Source organism: Schistocerca piceifrons, chromosome 6, assembly GCF_021461385.2.
Source record: "Schistocerca piceifrons isolate TAMUIC-IGC-003096 chromosome 6, iqSchPice1.1, whole genome shotgun sequence".
In the NCBI taxonomy this organism is placed as follows: domain Eukaryota; kingdom Metazoa; phylum Arthropoda; class Insecta; order Orthoptera; family Acrididae; genus Schistocerca; species Schistocerca piceifrons.
The window spans coordinates 310,743,024-310,763,587 of NC_060143.1; the positions used below are offsets into that span (position 1 = coordinate 310,743,024).

At 44.3% G+C, this 20,564-nt stretch overlaps 1 protein-coding gene across 1 annotated transcript in view; it reads right to left on the bottom strand.

Moving 5' to 3' along the window:
- LOC124803291 (E3 ubiquitin-protein ligase TRIM9) overlaps window positions 1-20,564 on the bottom strand; it is a 173,710-nt gene that overhangs the window by 88,998 nt on the left and 64,148 nt on the right. The window contains exons 7-8 of the mRNA XM_047264474.1: window positions 9,967-9,999; window positions 3,928-4,067 (exon numbers count right to left, since the gene is read on the bottom strand). Coding sequence (XP_047120430.1) covers window positions 3,928-4,067; window positions 9,967-9,999 — 173 coding nt within the window. The remainder of the gene's footprint in view (window positions 1-3,927; window positions 4,068-9,966; window positions 10,000-20,564) is intronic.

Here is a 20,564-nt window from a genome sequence, read left to right on the forward strand (position 1 = left end):
CTTCATGGTCCTTACGTGAAATTTACGTTGGTGACAGAAGAATCGTCCTGCAATCGGCCTCAAATGCTGGTTCTCTGAATGTCTGCAGTAGTGCCTTGCGGAAAGATCATCGTCCTTCCTCCGGGGATTCCCATTTGAGTTCTTGAAGATAGCACCTCGTGGTGATCTAACCAAATCTAGCAGCCTACCTCCGAATTGCTTCGATATCTTCCGTCAATGCGACTTGGTGGGGATCCCAAACACTCTAACAGTATTCCAGTACGGGTAGCACTAGCGTGCTATACACTGTATCTTTTATGGATGAGCTACACTTTCCCAGAATTCACCCAATAAAACACAGTGGAGTATTCGCCTTCCCTACTACCAATCTGATTCGTTTGCCCAGTTTCTTGGTCTCAGTGAAATTTATGCCACATCATTGTGCTTTTGGTGGTGGTTAGAAGTTTCGAATACTATCTCGACACCCCGAATGTTCACTTTGTACCGCACACTTTGGATGGCGATAATAGATCGGAATCTAATGCCCCTGTGCTGCATTATTAGTCGGTTCTTTGCGGCACCCTCCTTAAAGTCAGACCTGGCGCTCATTTATAGCTTCAACGCCCCCTCCATGCCGCACTAGAACGGCTTACATCGACCAACAATAAGTGGGGACCATCCCGTGAAGCCTTGGTTATTCTACGCGGTACCGCTCTACACTGCGGCACTCCCTTCACGCAGAAAGCAGATGAAATCTTTAACGGTATTCACGCTGGTTTCCTATCATCGGAGCCCTGTCATTTCCATTGATCAAGGCTTTGATTACACGCTGAGGCTACGCACCTTCCGATCAATTCCGCGCCGCTGCGTCTTCTTTCTTGAAGGCCAGCTATCCGCCCGCCTGCTGCATATGAATAGCGCAGCGGAACCTCGTGCCGGTAGAGTGCGTAATGAGGTGGCGTCTCGCTCCGGCTTCATTGTCCCGTCAGCTTTCACCCATTAAAGTGTCGGAATATTTTATCATGAAAGACTGAATACGTCCAGGCCGAATAAGGTACCCGTTGGAAAAATTGCCGCATAAGAAATGTAGCACGTGTCCCTGAGCGCTATCGCTGAGGCACAAACGTAACATCATAATGGAAATACCCAAAGAATTCCTGATTTTGTTTAAGTAAACGAATACTGCTGTCAGCTCTCATTTGATGAAGTTGCAAACAAGCGTGTTGATATACGAAGCCTGCTGAAAAGTAACGCCTCCTAATTTTTTATGTGAAAGCTCTTCAAGCTTTTTAAACAAAACAAATGTTATTAACATTCTACATTTTTATTCTTCATGCCCACATATTTATTGTTCAACATAGTCACCCTGGCGACGAACGTATTTCCTGCAACGAGCGACCAGTTTGTTGATACAGTCACTGAGGAATGTTTGACAGAGCAACAACTTCACCTCTGCTTGCACCTCTTCACTATCAAACTGAAGTCCTGGATGTCGTACTTTAAGTTTTGGAAACAAATGAAAATCATATGGGCCCAAGTCGGGACTGTATGGTAGATGATCGGTGACAGTGAACCCAAGGCGTCGGATTGTAGCAGATTTCGCAGCGCTTGTGTGTGGTGTGGCATTGTCATGCTGACGAGGACGAACTTGTCGAATACGTCCTTCCAGTTTTCCGAGGGTCTCGCAGTACCTTGCACATTTTATTGTATTGCTTTTAGACATGAATTACAAATACACCACCGTCGGCAAGTGATGGTTGAAGTGATCACTGTAGCAAATATCGACTAATACCAATATTGCTGGTCCCTGTTTTGATCACAACCAAGGTAGATTCTTCCTACACGTCGGTCAGGGGCCTGAAGATGGCGTAGCAAACCGCCGAAACTGGTTACCAAATAAAATAAGGTTGGAAATTTGACGGCTGAAAGGTGTTTAATTAGACATCCTCTCGAAAACCATTAGTGACGTTACATCTTATTTCAGGCATCATTTATTTACCATGTTTCGCATTATATCTGGACGCTACGTAAGGTGGAAAATTTGCTATCATGAGCTGTAATACAGAGCGGTACTGCAAAGCATAGGGAGCCCATTTGCACAGCCGGCAAGTGGCGAAGGAGGATGGTCGCGTCATTTATCTCTGTATGGCGTTGGTTGTGTGTGACGAACCGGCCATTGCGTAAGAGTGTATCTAGCAGAGCTGTTATAGACGCCGAGGTACCCGACATACAGGCGTGTAATAACTACTTTTTCTGTCACAAATATTAACAACAAGAAGCCACTTTGAACATAATAAGTGGCAGGGGTAGTCTAGGAGTTATTAAAGATTCTTTGCTATTATTAAAATACTAACTGAGAATCCGGTGTTGCCTAGGTATGTATTTATTCCAATTTTATTAGCCGATCTCCTCCATCCCACTCTCCCTGTCCATCCGCCCCTCCCCTTCCATTGTTTCCTCTTTGTCCAGCTGCACCATCCCCTCTGCTTCCATCATCTCCTCCTACCCTCTCTCGTCCATCACCTCATCTTCCCTTTCTGTGTCCATTTCCCCCTCCCTTCTATTCGGCCTCCTCCCTTCTACCTGTGTCATTTTCTCCTTTCCCCTCGCTGTCCGTCCATCCCTGCATCTCCCTTTTACCTCCACGTTATAGTCCCCACCCCAATAGCAGATTGCCAATTCTTACTCCCACACTATCTCTTTCCAAATAGTAAGTAATATGAGTACCAAGTTTAACGGGAATCGATCGAAGGGTTTAGGAGGAGATTTTTACTCGTGGTTTTCCCGGGTATGCACGTGTCACATGTATTTCATAAGTATTTAACAAATTTCACAAATATTTGTACAAATTTGTATCACTAGCGAATTTTGCCCTGCAGTTTTATTTTCAGGCAAATCAATGCTTATGACGTCCTACCTCTTGGACTATGTGTCGTATAATGATATAATTTTACAGGTACATTAACTGGTACATGCGATTATGGTCAGCAAAATATAGTACTAAAGCAGTAACAAATTAGAAGGTCGAGCCTGATACATGAACAGCGATAATGTAATAAGCGATAAACTTTTTTCGTTTCATCATTTTGTAGTCGATATTAGCGAGAAAAATTCTCGTATGTGTTTGAAATCATGTGTAAAATTTGTTGAAAGTTATTAAGTGCTCTCATTCTAAAATAGTGGGGGAATATAGCGTGGTTATTTACGAGTCGTCATCTAAGCTTATTTTCCACCGCCATCCCCACATGTTTGAGAGGTACATTGTTCTTACTACCACAGTGGCTCTTCCCAGACAATAAGTGAGATGTGTACCAGGTTTGGTTGAAATCGATCTAGTGGTTTAGGAGAAGATATGGAACAAACACACATACATCCACTTTTATATGAGAAGAATAAGATCCACATTTCATATTGTGAAAATACGGCCTGTCTTAGTAACAAGGTGGTAGGTCACTTGTAATGGCACCAAATAAAATAAAATGAAAATAACACGAGAGCGAGTAATTCTTTCCTTGCTGTCTCACGTGAAAAAAACAAGCTGAGTTTAGCTCAAGTGCTCCTGCTTCACCATCTACGGACTCGTGGCTATACTGAGAAAGACACATTGAGGTTTAGTTCAGGAGTGGATCTTGCACATTTACAAAAATTCACAAATACAAGAAACCAAAGATCAGAGTGCTTAACGGTCAGTGCATCTGATTTCCTTGCTGAAGACAGAGGTCAAATTCTCGGTACTGCCAGTATTTTTCTTTTTTTTTTTTTTTCGGGCGATTAGAAACCAATGGGGGAGCTACTTGAATGGGAAGCAGAGGCTCTGAAGCTGACAACGGCTGAGATGTGTTGATCCTAAGTCCTTCCACACTACACCCTAATGCCCCTATCTGGCAGGGGACGACACGGCGGCCGCGCGGCCTCCTGGGCGTGACGGCAGAGCAAGGCGGCACTCACCCTGAACTCCCCGCCGCTGCCGTCGTCCAGCTCGAGGACGTAGCCCTCGACGAAGGAGGTGGGCGGCGGCTGCCACGCCACCGTCACGCTGTTGTTCTCGGCGCTGCACTCCTCGGGGATGATGATGGGCGCCGCGGGAGCTGCAGAAACGAAGTCAACTTCAACATTCACGGTGTACACTGGAAACACACAAGTAATATACTGTTACCCATTTAAGCTGCACAATTGTAATAGTTTTTCATGTTAACAATCAAGCCGGAAAACGCGACTGAGACCAAAAGGGAAGTGTGCTTCATACTTTAGGTTTAAATAAGCTACGAGCACGCTGCATGCATAGAACTAAAGAAGGTGAAATCGTCTAGGTTGATAGGACGCGTTGTGTTCCTCTTCATTCACTACCTGATCAAAACTATCAGGACATTGCTACGTAATGGAGAATCTACCAATAGATGTTGGTTGGTTGATTCAGGAGAGAGGACCAAACGCGAGGTCATCAGTCACACTGGGCTACGAAAAGATGGGGAAGGAAGTCACCCGTGCCCTTTCAAAGGAACCATCCCGGCATTTCCCTGAAACGATGTAGGAAAATAACGGCAAACCTAAATCAGGATGGCCGGACGCGGATTTGAACCCTCCCAAATGCGAGTCCACTGTGCTAACCACTGCACCACCTCGATCGTTATCATTAGATGTCACGAGAGTCGGATCTGCCAATCTAAAACCAGGCACTGTGTATTCTATTCTCAGTAGAGGAGAAGTAATAGCAGAATGGGTCGGTCACGAGACCTCAGTGACTCTGAACGTGGACTAGTTACCGGCTGTCGCCTGAGTAACAAATCCATCCGGGTCATTTCAATCCTTCTAAGGATACCCAAAATCGATTGTTGATGTGACTCTGAAATCGAAACGCCAAGGATCAACCACAACTAAACCAAGCCACGGCAGACCTCCTGTAATGAAGGACAGGGTCTGTCGAGCATTGCGAAAGGTTTGTGTAAAAAAATGGCATGAAATTAGAGGAAGGAATCACTCATGAGTTCCAGAGGGATACCAGCAGTCCAGGCAGAACAGTGACTGTGCGTAGGGGGTAGAATGAGTTACGATGGTCAAGCAGCTCCTCATAAGCCACACATTTGTGTATTCAGTATTAAGTGATGTTTGAGGTGGTCTAAAGACCGACACCACTGCACAGTGGATGACTGGAAACGAGCGATTTGGAGTGATGCATCACGTTATACTCTGTCGCGCCCCAATGGAAGGGTTGGGGTTCGACGAATGCCTTTACGTGTAGTGAAGTACCGAGAAGGTGGTGTTACGGCATGAGATTGATCTCCGTGGGTAGGGTATGGTTCCAAATAAAACTATAATTGCGGAAGGTTATAACCAAAAGCTCGAGGACGATAACTGTTTCTATCAGCCTGACAATGTACGTCAGAAAGAAAAATCAATGGCGAGATAATGTCTTGAATGAGATGATCAGTACAGTACTGCTATTATCAGCCCTTATTTCACCTATGCTAACCTGAACGGTGCACACGCTAAATAAAACTATAATTGCGGAAGGTTATAACCAAAAGCTCGAGGACGATAACTGTTTCTATCAGCCTGACAATGTACGTCAGAAAGAAAAATCAATGGCGAGATAATGTCTTGAATGAGATGATCAGTACAGTACTGCTATTATCAGCCCTTATTTCACCTATGCTAACCTGAACGGTGCACACGCTAACTTTCTCACGTTAATTCTTTCTCGTCTTCTGGATGAAAAGCCGCTAAGATCAAGAAGGCTTATCTGGTACCAAAACGGTGGATGTCCAGGACATAATGAATTGCGTGTATGGCGTTTTCTGAACCGAAGGTAACCTGGCAGACTGGTTGGTCTTAGATGAACAGTAATTGGCCTAGTTACTTATTAGACTCCTGACACAACACCTCTCGGTTCAAAATGGTTCAAATGGCTCTGAGCACTATGGGACTTAACATCTGAGGTCATCAGTCCCCTAGAACTTAGAACTACTTAAACCTAACTAACCTAAGGACATCACACACATTCATGCCCGAGGCAGCCGCTTGGCACTCCTCTCGGCTTTTTTCCTTAGGGATGCGATATTCCAAAGACTCCAGAGACGATGGAGGGAAGTATCGTGATTGTTTCTACGTAATTCACTTCATCAAACAACACTGAAAGCAGGGATGAATTCTTTCATCCATCGCTTGGACCAGTGTATCACTGTCCATGATCACCACTTTTCAGCATCTTTCAATCATTTCGTGTCCGCAGTGGTTTGCAGTACTACAAAGCGGTATTAAAGATCGTCGTTTATGTTTCTTATTATGTAGAATTTTATGAGCATGTAATACGTTGCTTAGCATGTGCTGAAGGGAGAAAATGGAAAACTAACTGTTGCTTAAAAAAGATGTACAATTGTTCATATCCTCTTAACGAACGGAGAGGTAATACATACTATCATGCTGATTATTCTCCCTCTGGAAGCTAAACAATATTTACGTGATACATTCGTTATTTTGCTTCTTGACTAAAAGTTATTTGGGGTGATCAAGATCGATGGGACAGCCTGTATATTCTGCGCAGAACACAGTGGAATGTGTCTTGTTTCACTGTTAGCTACTCCATGTTTCAATCGATACCACTATCGGGTGAGCAAAGTGGCTGTTGCGCGCCTCAGTAGACGCTCTAATTTCTTTTATTTCCTTATTTCTACATCAATATTAACCAAATCCTTAGTGTTGCGAGATATTTTTCTCAGATCAGATGTATTGACAATTTTCACCGCAAACTCCACCTCCGCTGTCTGATTTAGGAATTACTATTAGAATAGCCGTGAACTGAATGCTTCCCATTTGCTGAAAGGTACAGATCCACTACTGGAAGTTTCAAGTATGATGGATGTCCGTTTTCTCCATTATGCTGTCTAAAGACACGACTGAGCCTTTTTTCACCACTGTAGTTGCTTCTTAGTCCCATGCCCTAATACTAGAATGACGTGGAATATCATCGATTCTTCGTGTTTCGTCCTACCCAGAACAAAGCTTATCGATGCTGTCGTATCTCTCTCTCTGTCTCTCTCTCTCTCTCTCTCTCTCTCTCTCACACACACACACACACACACACACACACACACACACTTTGTGCATCTGTGTGTCTCTTGTGATCACATAGCCTTCAGCAGTGAAGCCTTTGAAGGAGGGTCATGTTGCTTACGTCTGCATCTCCGGTGCTAATCCCCGACCGATACATATCGCCTTACAAGCGATGAGCCGACGCCACAGCTGCGACCCTGGCGGCGCCGGACGGAATCACCGGAAGACTGCCGGCTCTGTATACGACCGCTAGCTCTCTCGCCTTCACGGTCGTTGACCTCTTGTCGATGTCTTGCGGAGGTCATTAGCACCAGTCAGAAGGTGCTCCTCACCTCTGTGTGTTTTTATGTGTGCGAGAGAGCGAGTGCGGCGATACATCATCGAACTGAATGTTCTGCGGTCCCGTACAAGTCATATCGTCAAGCTTTTGGTAACACCACCAAAGCAGTTTCATCTGCACCCCTATTGGGGGTGTTACCCAGGCCGATGGAAAGCTACGACACTAAAAAAAGTACTTGAAATCTTTTGTAAGTCGACCATCAAACAATAAATACGCCAAAAGAAGCTTTGTTTTATCACGTGGTATGCGGTTAGAGGAGACCAAAACGACTGAGCCAAATAATCGGAGGAATCTGTAATTACAGTAATAAAAGATACAGGGTTCGAGAATATTAATCTGTAGTAGTCGAGTTCTAAGTTCAAATTGTGGGAAAGCCTATTTTTGATGAGACAAACTGTCTTCTTCTACCTAAATACTCGGCCCAATCATATAAATGTGAGAACCGCTTACGTACAACGTCAACGTGCAGTAACCACTCACAGGTGATAGGTTGCAGCACTAGTAGTGCAGAGTATATAAAGCGTGTCCGGAGCGTGGAAAACAGTGCACTCGTTGTCGTATTGCGTAAATGAAGCGATTTATCTGACGTCCAAAAGAGCGTGATGATTAGTTTTCGGGCCAAGGTTGGAAAAAATTATGAAACGGCGGAGATGTGTACGGGCGAAAAGACGTGCAGTTGTTGACCAAATGACCGCCCAGATGAACCAAGGAGCCATCAATAGTGTCTCCTCAACGACCGTTTAGTGAACGTTGCTGCGTATGGGCCTCTGCAGTAGGCGCCTGGTTCATGCACCCATGCTGACTGCTGTTCCTTGGCGATGAAGGCTGGAAGTTGCTCACAATTACCGCTACTGGACGTCCACTGAACGGCGAGAGGTGGGCTTTTCAGACGAATCACTTTTTGACAGATGTACGGCCCTGCGACAGCCGTCGGAAGTATCCAGGACAGAGGGCATTCCCTGGGTATTCTTGTGCTTCTGGAAGGCGCAGTGGATCAGTACAAATATGCAAGTATCCTTGGAGACAATGTCCACCGCCACATGCAGTTTGTTTTTCCGCGGCACGACGCCATCCGCCGATAGGACAACGCAACGCATCACACACCTCGCAATGTACGTGAGTTCACTGTACTTCCCTGGCCATCAAACTCCCAGGATTTAAGCCCAATCGAGAATATGTGGAGCCACCAGGACCGGGCTGTGCGCGCCATTGATCCGCAATCGAGAAACGTAGCTCAGTTGACCATTGCACTGGTGTCAGCGTGGCTCCTCATCCCTGTCAGTACCTTCCACAGCCTCACTGACTCCCTTCCTGCACGACTCGCAGTGGTCCGCACTATAAAACGTGTCTATTCAGGCTTTTGACAAGTGCTTTAGTTAACGTGACTGGGTAGTGTATTATGCCATTACTGCCAGTGCGTTATTACGTACGTCGCAGAACTTCCAATTTTGCTAGTAAGGTGTACGATGAAATTGAATCACACGCTTTGCTCGCATCATTCAAAACATGCGATATCAAGTTCTTACTTAATGTCAGAGGCTGTTAATGCCTCATCAATAGTTTCTGTAACAGCTGTGGTGATATATCATCGCTTTTTTTAAACAAAAATGATATGGCCACAGATTGTGCTACACAAAATAGCTGCTTAATGGTCTTTTGACTATTTTTGCTTCACGATGTTGCCATTGTAATGTAAGTATAAGACAGAGGACTACAAAAAGTCATCTACCCTGCAGCAGTACTGTGCCAAGGGAATAACTCACCCGACCCCGCCCTCCAATACCAATCGTAACGTCGGACTTAGTAGTATAACGTTGCTTCCGGCTACTAGAAAACCTGCTCTGAAAATACCATTTGCCTCGAGATCTTCAAAGTGATCTGGAACCCATGCCACTTTTAAATGTGGTATTTATCATAATCATAGATACTAGCCAGATGAAGAGTTTAAGTCGAGAACCATAAAAGAATGAACCTGCGAGTAGCTGGCGTACATACAATACGACACCTTAAACCTATTGATGTGACAGATTTAAAAGGATTATCAAACCAAATTGCTCACACGTAATGCGCGGGAAAATGTGTCACATAGCAATAATGATTCTGTCTTCATCCTATACTTTGACACATCTCAGTCTCCATACAAATGGACAGGGCAGACCATTGAGGGACTCTCGGTTCGTTAAAATAAGATCCAAGAGTGGACTGAGTCAACGACATTCCTAACTAGAAAATTAGAAATTTAATAGTGCGAATTTACAGCTACGTTAAACATTTTATGTTGCTAATATACTGCGTTTTCCAAATTCTACTGAAAGCATGTTTCAGCACAACGTCACTAGCAGTGAGTGAAAAAGTGCATCCTACATTTTATTTCAATAAATAAATAAATAATATCGATGAAAATTTCAAGACATACTGAATGCCAAATATGATACACAATTACTCGTAGAAGAAAAGTATTTTTCATCAGGAGCGTGAATATCAAGTGACATCACATTTCCTCAAAGCAGTTGAAGTATGATACGCAGTCACACTGCATACTTGTACGCTACAGACTACAGCTACGTGTTAGTGCAGACAAGAGAACATAAGTTTACCTGCAGGAAGCCTCTCTTCTCCTTCCGCGGCAGCTGCGGCCCAGAAGAGAAGAAAACAAACACACATTATAGAAAAGGGGCAGTAAAGCGACAGGTGCGAGAGAGGTCATCATGCGTAGCAAAGAACTAGATAGAAACTGCGTAGCAGATCAATTTCAATCGTAAAATCACCGCTTTGCGCTTCAAGTGCAACGAGTGACTGGCTGTAGTTTGTCTGGTAATAACGACACTAGTGTTGGTGTAGACCAGTTGTTCCATCTTTGTGAAACCATTACTCCTGAGTGCAATCAGATATTAGATATTACCCCCATAATCTTGACTATTAGTACCTAACCACACTATAGAATGAAAAAGAATTTTCTTTGAAGACTTTCTTCTTTAAAATAACTAAAGATAAACGATATTTAGTTTTTGGGTATTCTATTACACCACGAACTAATAACCCAGTGAGACAATTGGTACTGCTCCGTTCTAATAACACTTTTTAATAGAATTTCAAAGCAATTTTCAGCGCATTGCTAGTACTACCTTCAATTCCTCCTCAACAAAGAAAGTTAACAATTCATATTGGGGGTAGACATTTGTAACAAAACATTATTTTCTGCACCACTCATCTCCATGGTGGCACGTGCTTCGCCCACACCCTGCTTCTCCCTTTAAAACCAACCAAATTAAAATGTGTCCACCGTACTTAGGTCTACTGTGTGTAATCGCTTCACTGATCAACTCTTTACTACTGAACTGAAAGAAATTACGACTACCATTAATAATAATAATAATAAAAATAATAATAATGTGTAGTCTCTACAGCAGTGTAGTGCCCATTTCATAGTTACTGTTGTGTTGTGTTGTCAATTAGTTCGTTTGTTGTTGCAAAGTGAACAACATAGCAATTCCTAGTGTATTGCGGACACTACCTACAATGAGGAGACAGAATTTTCAGGAGACATTTAAGCGTTTGTGATGTCTAGGGTGTTTCACAATTCATGTTACACACTTGTAGAGGTTGTAGAAGGGACTTAGTTGATCAAGTTTTACATTGGGACTCACATACGGAAACGTCATCCAAGGAGGCTACAGAAACTCAAAGTTATAGGCTCCGGCGCCTGTAAATTAGTGTGTATATACAGAGTGATTCAGTGATGATGAAGGATAAATGTATCAATTTGAGGTAAGGACTCCTGTACTGGAAGCTAACGAGTCGAATGTTGTAAGCTAAATTCGTTCTGATATGTCTGACAGAGGAATACAATTACTGCTAGGACTACAGGGTAGGCAACTTAAAGAGATAGTAGTAAGGACCAAGAAAAGATAAAATGTCTCAGAAACATAGGCTCTACAATGCATATCGTAAGAGCTATGAGCAAGTGTTCAATTGAGAAGGTTGTTTCACAGCATCGAAGATGAACAAATACTCATAGCTCCTCAGGTATGCTTTAGAGCCCATGTTTCTAGACATTTTGCCTGTCTTGGTCCATACCACCACTTATGGACGTTGCATACCTTACATTCTTAGCAACAATAGTATCGGTACATGTATTTACCTGTCAGAGATATCTGATTAATTTTCTATTGTAACTTTCGACACACTCGTTTCCAAACCAGAGAACCTTACCTCAAACTGATACCTTTATCATTCTCCTTCATCCTAGAAAGTTTGTAACGTCACGGATTCACCCTGTATGTATTAATACATTAACAGGCGCCGGCGCCTGTAACTTTGATGCTCTGCAGCATTGTTGGATGACGTTTCCGGTCTTGGGTTCCTACGTAAAACTTTATCTACTGAGTCCCCTCTACAGCCTCTATAAGTATGTAACATGAATTATGAAACAGCCTGTGTTTACACTGAAGCGCCAAAGAAACTGGTATAGCAATGCGTATTCAAATACAGAGATAAGTAAACAGGCGGAATACGGCGCTGCGGTCGGCAACGTTTGTATAAGACAACAAGTGTCTGGTGCAGTTGTTAGATCATTTACTACTGCTACATTGGCAGGTTATGAAGATTTACGTGAGTTTGAACGTGGTGTTATAGTCGGCGTGCGAGCGATGGGACACAGCATCTCCGAGCTAGAGATGGGCTTTTCCCTTACGATTATCTCGAGAGTGTACCTAGGATATCAGGAATCTGGTAAAACATCAAATCTTCGACATCGCTACGATCGGAAAAAGATCCTGCAAGAACGGGACCAATGACAGAAATGCAACCCTTCGGAAAATTCCTGCAGATTTCAACGCTGGATCATCAACAAGTATCAGCGTGCGAACCATTCAACTAAGCATCATCGATATGGGATTTCTGAGCCGAAAGCCCACTCGTGTAATCTTGCTTTACGCCTCATCTGAGCCCGTCAACACCCACATTGGACTGTTCATGACTGCCGGCCGAAGTGGCCGTGCGGTTAAAGGCGCTGCAGCCTGGAACCGCAAGACCGCTACGGTCGCAGGTTCGAATCCTGCCTCGGGCATGGATGTTTGTGATGTCCTTAGGTTAGTTAGGTTTAACTAGTTCTACGTTCTAGGGGACTAATGACCTCAGCAGTTGAGTCCCATAGTGCTCAGAGCCATTTGAACCATTTTTTGTTCATGACTGGAAACATGTTGCCTGGTCAGACGAGTCTCGTTTCAAGTTATATCGAGCTGACGGACGTGTACGGGTATGGAGACAACCTCATGAATCCATGGACCCTGCATGTCAGCAGGGGACCGTTCAAGCAGGTGGACGCTCTGCAACGGTATGGTGCGTGTGCAGTTGGAGTGATATGCGACCACTGATACGTCCAGATACGGCTCTGACAGGTGACACGCACGTAAGCATGCTGTCCGAGCACCTGCATCCATTGATGTCCATTGTGCATTCCGACGGACGGCAGTTCCAGTAGGAGAATGCGACACCTCACACGACCAGAATTGCTACAGAGTGGTTCCAGGAACATTCTTCTGAGTTTAAACACTTCCGCTGGTCACCAGATTCCCCAGACATGAACATTATTGAGTATATCTGGGATCCCTTGTAACGTGCTTTTCAGAAGAGTTCGTACTCTTACGGATTTATGGACAGTCCTACAGGATTTATGTGTCAGTTCCTTTCAGCACTACTTCAGACATTAGTCGAGTCCATGCCACGTCGTGTTGTGGCACTTCTACGTGCTTGCGGGGGCTCTACACGATATCAGGCAGGTGTGCCAGTTTCTTTGGCTCTTCAGTGTATCTCGTTTTTACTGTCATACATGCATGGTACGAAGTATGTGTGTAGTGGCTGGACTACGAAAGGAAGACATTCGTACATTTGTTTCACGAACTGTAACCTCAACCACGTTGTGTTACGCATTGAAAAAAAATGAATTATTGGTAACGTATCTAATCAGGATTTGAGTTTCACGAGATAGTGATAACAGTAATGATCATTTTAAAAATTTAATTTCGTTACTGAAACAGAACTGATTTTTTTTTCCTGTTCAGAAAAATACATTTTCCTCCTCTAGGGCTGTTACCCTCAAGTTGGGAACTACTGGTGTAGACTATTGTTTACTAAGACAATTTGAAAGAACTGGAGCCGCTAACAGTTAAACACTTGTTTCTGTAGACAGGACTTTTCCCATCTGGCGAATACTGGCTGTCAACAATAGGATTCGAACCCAGGCTTTATTCTTGCAGGTGAGCTATACGGGCAGTCCTGGCAGTAATGCAGGCTTCGTTGGAGAACTTCTGTAAACCTTACAAGGGAAGAAAGAAGGTTGTGCTGGTTTTAAATTGTTGAAACAATCGCTGAGGTGTTAGCTGAAAAGGATATCGTTTGCGAAAGGCACTTTCCTCTCTCTCGTAACGAAAACGTCGTCTATAGTGATAAACTTAAGTAAACTTTTCTAAAGGAGGAGATACAAATTTAAGGGACTAATAAACGCCACCCCTCTAAACTTCTTAATGAACAGATTGAATTCACGACCAGTGCCTACTTTTCGTTATATGAGAAGCTGTTGCAGGTTTTATAACCTGGTACAGATATGCTCCTCCCTCTACTGCACACATTTTTCTTGTCTCCGTTTCGGCGAATCTGTTGTGCCTGCATTCTTTTTACCCTGGTCTGATATGCTGCTTTCAGTTCATTTATTTATGTATTGTACATGCAACAATCCGCTTTTGAGCGCTACCTTTTACGGTACATTTTAACGGTAGCTCGATGTCATACTTTTTTCAGCCGTGGAGCTTTTATTAATTTCATTACTCACTCTGTCCATTTTCATTATGCGTTGGCTTCGTGCCGCCGTCAGTTCCTCGGATCCGATTTTGGTATGCCTACTCTGTCGGCGACTTTTTTTATCGTTTGACAAGCTGCAGTCAGTTAACTTGATTGTAATGCATATGGCGCTTACACTTATTTGCAGCTGCCCTTTAGAATTTAAACTAAGATTTCTCTTTTGATCCACGGTATAAGGCTTGGTCCCTTTTAAATGCATTTTAATAAATTTACTTTCTATGTACGCAAACGTAGTCTAAGATTATATTTCTAACTGTTTATTATGCCTTGGCAAACTGTAGTCGGCCAATTACGTCTAGCACCCAAGTCTCCTAAGCTGTTACAGTTGATAGCCTACCATTATGTACATTTTATACCACTTGCCAGTTTATCTGTTTAGATCAACCTGAGGATAATCAAAGTGATCGAAACCGCCAACTGAATAAACAAATACACTCTACGATAAAAAAAAGAAAAAACGACGCGCCGTGAATAATTTACTCGAATTTAATCGGAAATCGGGAGATGTGATGTACAGGTATAGACAAACAAATTCTTAAAATATCAGAAAAATTGATAATTTATTCAAGGCAAAGAGCTTCACATACTGAGCAAGTCACAAATTGAACAAGTCCACTTCTCGCCCTTTTGCAAGCGGTTATTCGGCTTAGCATAGATTGAGAGAGTTGTTGGATATGCTCCTGAGGGATATCGTGCCAAATTCTGTCCAAATGGCGGGTTAGATCGTCAAGATTCCTTGATGGTTGGAAGGCCCTGCCCATAATGCTCCAAACGTTCTCAGAAGGGGAGAGATCTGATGATCTTGTTGGCCAAGATAGGGTTTGGCAAGCAGGAGGGCAAGTGGCAGAAACTCTCGCCGTATGTGGGCGGTCATCTTTCTGTTGAAATGTAATCCGGGACGGCTCGCAATGAAGGCGTAGAATATCGTCGATCTACCGCTGTGCTGTAAGAGTGCTGCGGATGATGACGAAAGGGGTCATACTGTGAAAATAAATGGCCCTAAAACATCACTCCTGGTTGGCGGGCCGTATAGTGGGCGACAATCAGGTTCGTGTCTCACCGCTGCCGGGGGCGTCTCGCGTCCTCGGCCTGAAATCTCATTGAAAGAATTTTCTCCAGTGATGAGTCCCACTTCCTACTGAGCCCCAATGAACAGCGAAGACATGTCTGGAGACACACCATCCAGCGGTGGGATGCCAACAACGCGTTAAAGGAAGGCGACGCATCACTGCCACAACACACATTACCATGAAAACTGTAGTGGAACCTCGCTTATGCTGCCCTTGTTAAGCCGCATCTCCGATTCCACAGTAACTGTACAGTATTCGATAGTACGGAAGTAAAAGTGGAAAAAACCGACGACAATCATGAAATTTTAAATCAGTCAGCCGCAATACACAGGTCCTTGCTCGGTGTCAGTTAACAAGTTGACACTGACTTGTTCACAGCTGTTGATTCAAAGATACGACAAATGTCTAAGACGGACTGGTAACTATGTAAGGAATTAGCTGCAAAATGTAGCTAACTGTTCCAAATAAAAAATATTTTGAATTTTCACTGTGATTTCCATTGATAGGACGGAAATAAACAAATAGAACTCGTAGATACACAATAAAATAAAAAGTATCCGGACCCCTAGTAGTGGAAATTAATATAGGGTGTGAAACTTCCTGACAGTTTAAAACTGTGTTCCGGAAAGAGACCCTAACTCGGGACCTTTGCCTTTCCCGGTCAAGTGCTCTACCGATCGAGTTACCGAAGCACGACTCACGACTCGTCCTCACAGCTTCACTCCCGTCAGTACCTCGTCTCCTACCTTCGGAGATGAGCTGCTGTGAAGTTGGGAAGGTAGGAGATGAGGTACTGACCAGGTAAAGCTCTGAAGGCGGGTCGTGAGTGGTGTTTGGGTAGCCCGATAGGTAGAGCAGTTGTGCGCAAAACGCAAAGATCCAGAGTTCGAGTCTCGGCCCGGCACACTATTTCAATTTGGCAGGAAGTTTCATATCAGCCCACCCTCCGCTGCAGAGTGCAAATTCCATTCCGGAATATGGGTCGTGTTCACCCCTTCGTCTTTATGACAGCTTGAACTCAGATGGAGACACTTTAAATAAGGTGTCAAAGTCTGCGAGGAATGGCAATCTCTTCTTCCTCAAGAGCCGAAACCAGAGAAGGCAGTGATGAAGGACACTAGGAGCTGGAGCGAAGTCGACACTCTGACTCATCTCAAAGATATCATATTGGATTCAGGTAGGGAATTTGGACAAGCCAGTCCATTTCAAGAACGTTACTGTCCACAAACAAATGCCTCGTAAGTGCTGCTCTGCGACAGGGGTATTTGTCTTGCTGTTACAGCCATCATCTCCGAACTGTTCCTCTACTGTATGAAGTACACCATGGTGAAAAATGTGTTCGTATTCTTCCACGTGTTTTCTTGAGCGCAATGAGGACACCACACCTCCAACCTCAAAAAACGCGTCCATACATACCATCATGTCCTCCATACGTTACTGTCGGCACTACATGATGGGGTGCAGCGTTCTCCAGGCATTCGCCAAACCTAACCCTTCCATTGGATTGCCAAAGGAAATAGCGTGGTTCATCATGCTATATCATTCGATTCCAAACACCTACTGCTCATTGTCACCGCTCTTCACCTGCTATTCAGCGTCATAGCCCTCTACACATGCTCAAGAGTTGATTAGCAGTGACTACACAAAGGTGAGCTGGGAAGGTAAGGGAATTAGAATTAATGGAAGAAGGCTTACCAATTTGAGATTTGCTGATGATATTGCCTTACTGGCCAAAGACTTAACAGAGCTCCAAAACTTAGTTACAGATCTTGCATCGGAATGTCAGCTGGTTGGCTTGAACACGAACCTTTCTAAAACAAAAGTAATGTCCAACAAATGGGTCCCAGCTGGAGATGTGAAACTCAAGGACAGTCTATTAGAAGAAGTCAGTGAATGTGTCTACCTTGGCCAGATTATAAATATGAAGGGAGACATAAGGCCAGAAATCTATCGAAGCATCAAACTTAGCTGGCAAGCATTTGGGAAGAATTAAACAGTATTCAGCTCAAAAATGCCAGTAAATCCGAAGAAAGCAGTATTTGATCAATGCATTCTTCCTGTGATGACGTATGGCTGCGAGACATGGACACTGAACTCATTTACAAAAGGGAAACTTAGGACAGCACGGAGAGCCATGGAGACATCAATGCTGGGCTATACAAGAAATGATAGGAAAAGGCCAGATGACATCCGGTCTGTGACGAAGGTTAATGACATCTTAGAGACAGTAGGTTCCTTGAAATGGCAGTGGGCTGGCCACGTCGCAAGAAGAAAAGACAACAGATAGACGAAGCTAGTTCTCGAGTGGAGTCCGAGAGAGCACCGGAGGCCTAGAGGAAGACCACCAGACAGATGGGACAAAGACATCAAGAACATCGCTGGTAACACCTGGCAGAGAACTGCCCAAGACCGTCCCACTTGGATAAGACTGCTGAAAGCCTACCTGAATCCACGACTCGAAGAGGCCACATCATTTAATTACTGAATTGGCTGATGATTATGATGATGATGACACAAAGGTGTGGCATATGAGGTGCTAGCTGATCATTCCGCCCCATTTCTTTTAATCCCTACGGGTAGTCATTGTATTGGATGGACTGCTGGTAGTACTTTGGAACTCAAGAGTGAATTCTTCTGCTGATTTCATGAGGTTTTTTTTTTACAACCACCATTCGCAATGGTCGACGGTCCCTACCCTTCAGTAGATGATGTCTGCCAGGTCTTTGTTTAGCTGTGGTTGTTCCTTCTCGTTTCTGCTTCATAATCACATCAACAACAGTCGACATGGGCAGTTTTAGAAGGTTTGAAAAGTCACCTCGTGACTAGTCCACCTTAGAAGTCACTGAGCTATCGTGACTGACCTTTTCCACTGTTACTGCTTCCCTACTGGCAACACAGTTCTCCCCACCACATTTTATAATGGCGAGTCTACCTCTCATGGCGTATAGTGGTCAGTCTCGTATTACATACGGGTGTGCGGGTACTTCTGGTCAGACAGTGCTTCCCCCGTGCGGCCAGCAGTCTCGGCAGCCACGCCGCCTCCGCACGACTAGCAGGTGACAGACGCGGCCGCCGGACTCAGGGCGTCATGTTTGCGCCCCGGCGCGTGCCAGGCAGCCGTTAAGCGCCGGAACGGAATGCGTCGCCGTGCCTCGCGTCCGCAGGTGCGGGTTGCGTGTGCGCGCCCGGCGTTCCTGCTCGGAGCACCGGGATAAACTGTCCTGCCCATGCGTTTAACTCGCTAAATTTGCTTAAGCCTCACACCCTTGCTGCTTTTTTCATAAACTGGATTACTGCTCTCTAGCTTGACTAGAATTCGCTTACAGGAACGAGCAAGAATACCTCTGGGACACTTTTACCAATTCTTACATTAACTGAAGCCTTCGATACCGCTTCACCAACTCACAAGCGAACTGTCACCTTTCAGCCTAAGCTAAACCTAGGACTGCAGTGCAGATCAGTCTTTCAACAAAGCCTATGATCCAAAAAATAGTACTAATGCAAAATATATCGTCAACCACTTTTTCAAATTCTGTCTCCGCATGAACTCGTACAACCTCGCGTGCTAAAGCAGCACTACGTCAAGGGACGTATGGTTTCGGTAGGTTCAGATGACTCCAGTTTTTGACAATGCGTTAAGTTCCACGCCTGATATGCAAGTATGGAACGTCTGTAAAAATATCCATCAACTATTTGAACAATACCTTCTTTCGAACGAAGCAGTTTCCAGCTACCATTTTTTTAAACATAAAAATAGGAAAAATAGGTGAAAGTCAGAGACCGCCAAACGCAGTGAATAGGACAATTGTTCCAGCGATACATGCTTCAAAATCCTCAGTCTTCCCCATCGCTAAACTACCTTTAAGCGAAAATGTAGTTATGAGAATCTTACTACCTCGGACGTCATAGATCACTATAATTTTTGGTAGCCAGCCGGTGTGGCTGAGCGGTTCTAGGCGCTTCAGTCTGGAACCGCGCGACCGCTACGGTTGCAGGTTCGAATCCTGCCTCGGGGATGGATGTGTGTGGCGTCCTTAGGTTACTTAGGTTTAATTAGTTCTAAGTTCTAGGGGACTGATGACCTCAGATGTTAAGTCCCATAGTGCTCAGAGCCATTTGAACCATAATTTTTGGTATTTTCTTGTTGTTGTTGTTGTTGTGCTGGTGGTCTTCAGTCCTGAGACTGGTTTGATGCAGCTCTCCATGCTACTCTATCCTGTGCAAGCTTCTTCATCTCCCAGTACCTACTGCAGCCTACATCCTTCTGAATCTGCTTAGTGTATTCATCTCTTGGTCTCCCTCTGCGATTTTACCCTCCGCGCTGCCCTCCAGTACTAAATTGGTGATCCCTTGATGCCTCAGAACATGTCCTACCAACCGGTCCCTTCTTCTAGTCAAGTTGTGCCACAAACTCCTATTCTCCCATTTTCTTATGAAGCTCATTATTTTCTGTATTTGTATCAATTTTTGTGTATCGCAGTCATCCAGCTACACCTGATCAAGCTGTGCCCACTGGTTCAAAATAACCTTTGCCTGTCGACAACGTTTCGCGGTGTTTTACTGGCGTTGCCGCTGTGTGTGCGCTGGGCGTAAGATCTGAGTGAGCTGCATTTGGCAATTACAGTTGGCTGGTAGCATTCACGAAGTGAGGTCGCATCGATACGTGTGCCACGGCACCAAAGGCTGCTTTGAGATCCAAGCGACGCAAGGGCCCGCTCAAGTTTAAAATTGCTGTACAGAATGTACCATAATTAGCAGCAAGAGCTGACACGAGTGTAAGCATGTGAGGGACATGGTGCGCCGAATATGTCGCTTGGGTGGAAAAATCTTCTCGAGGCTGCCCTTCATGGCACATTGTCGCGTTAAGAATTGTTAGAGGTGGGAAGTTCGATATTGGATTTACTAATCGTTGTAGGATTTGTGGCTGAGTTTACGTTTCAGTGTCAAAGAATTTCCCGAAAGGCGTAACATACAGGCAGTTTCAGACGTCGTGAGTTTTTAAATTACTGGTGATCGTCTAAGAAATGACATAATAATAACGAAATTTTTTAACTGTAATTGACTAATCTGAATTACAGCCTTCATTGCCCGCATCATTGCTTGATCTTATGAAAATTTTACTGTACCGTAGAAAATAATACTACTGTTGACGTAACACTGTGGTGGCATGTGACGTAATGCGTGTGCAAATAGAGACACAACGAGGACAATATTTATTTTATTTCCATACTAATTTTTTAGGTGTAGGTTGTGGTCGCAGGCTGATT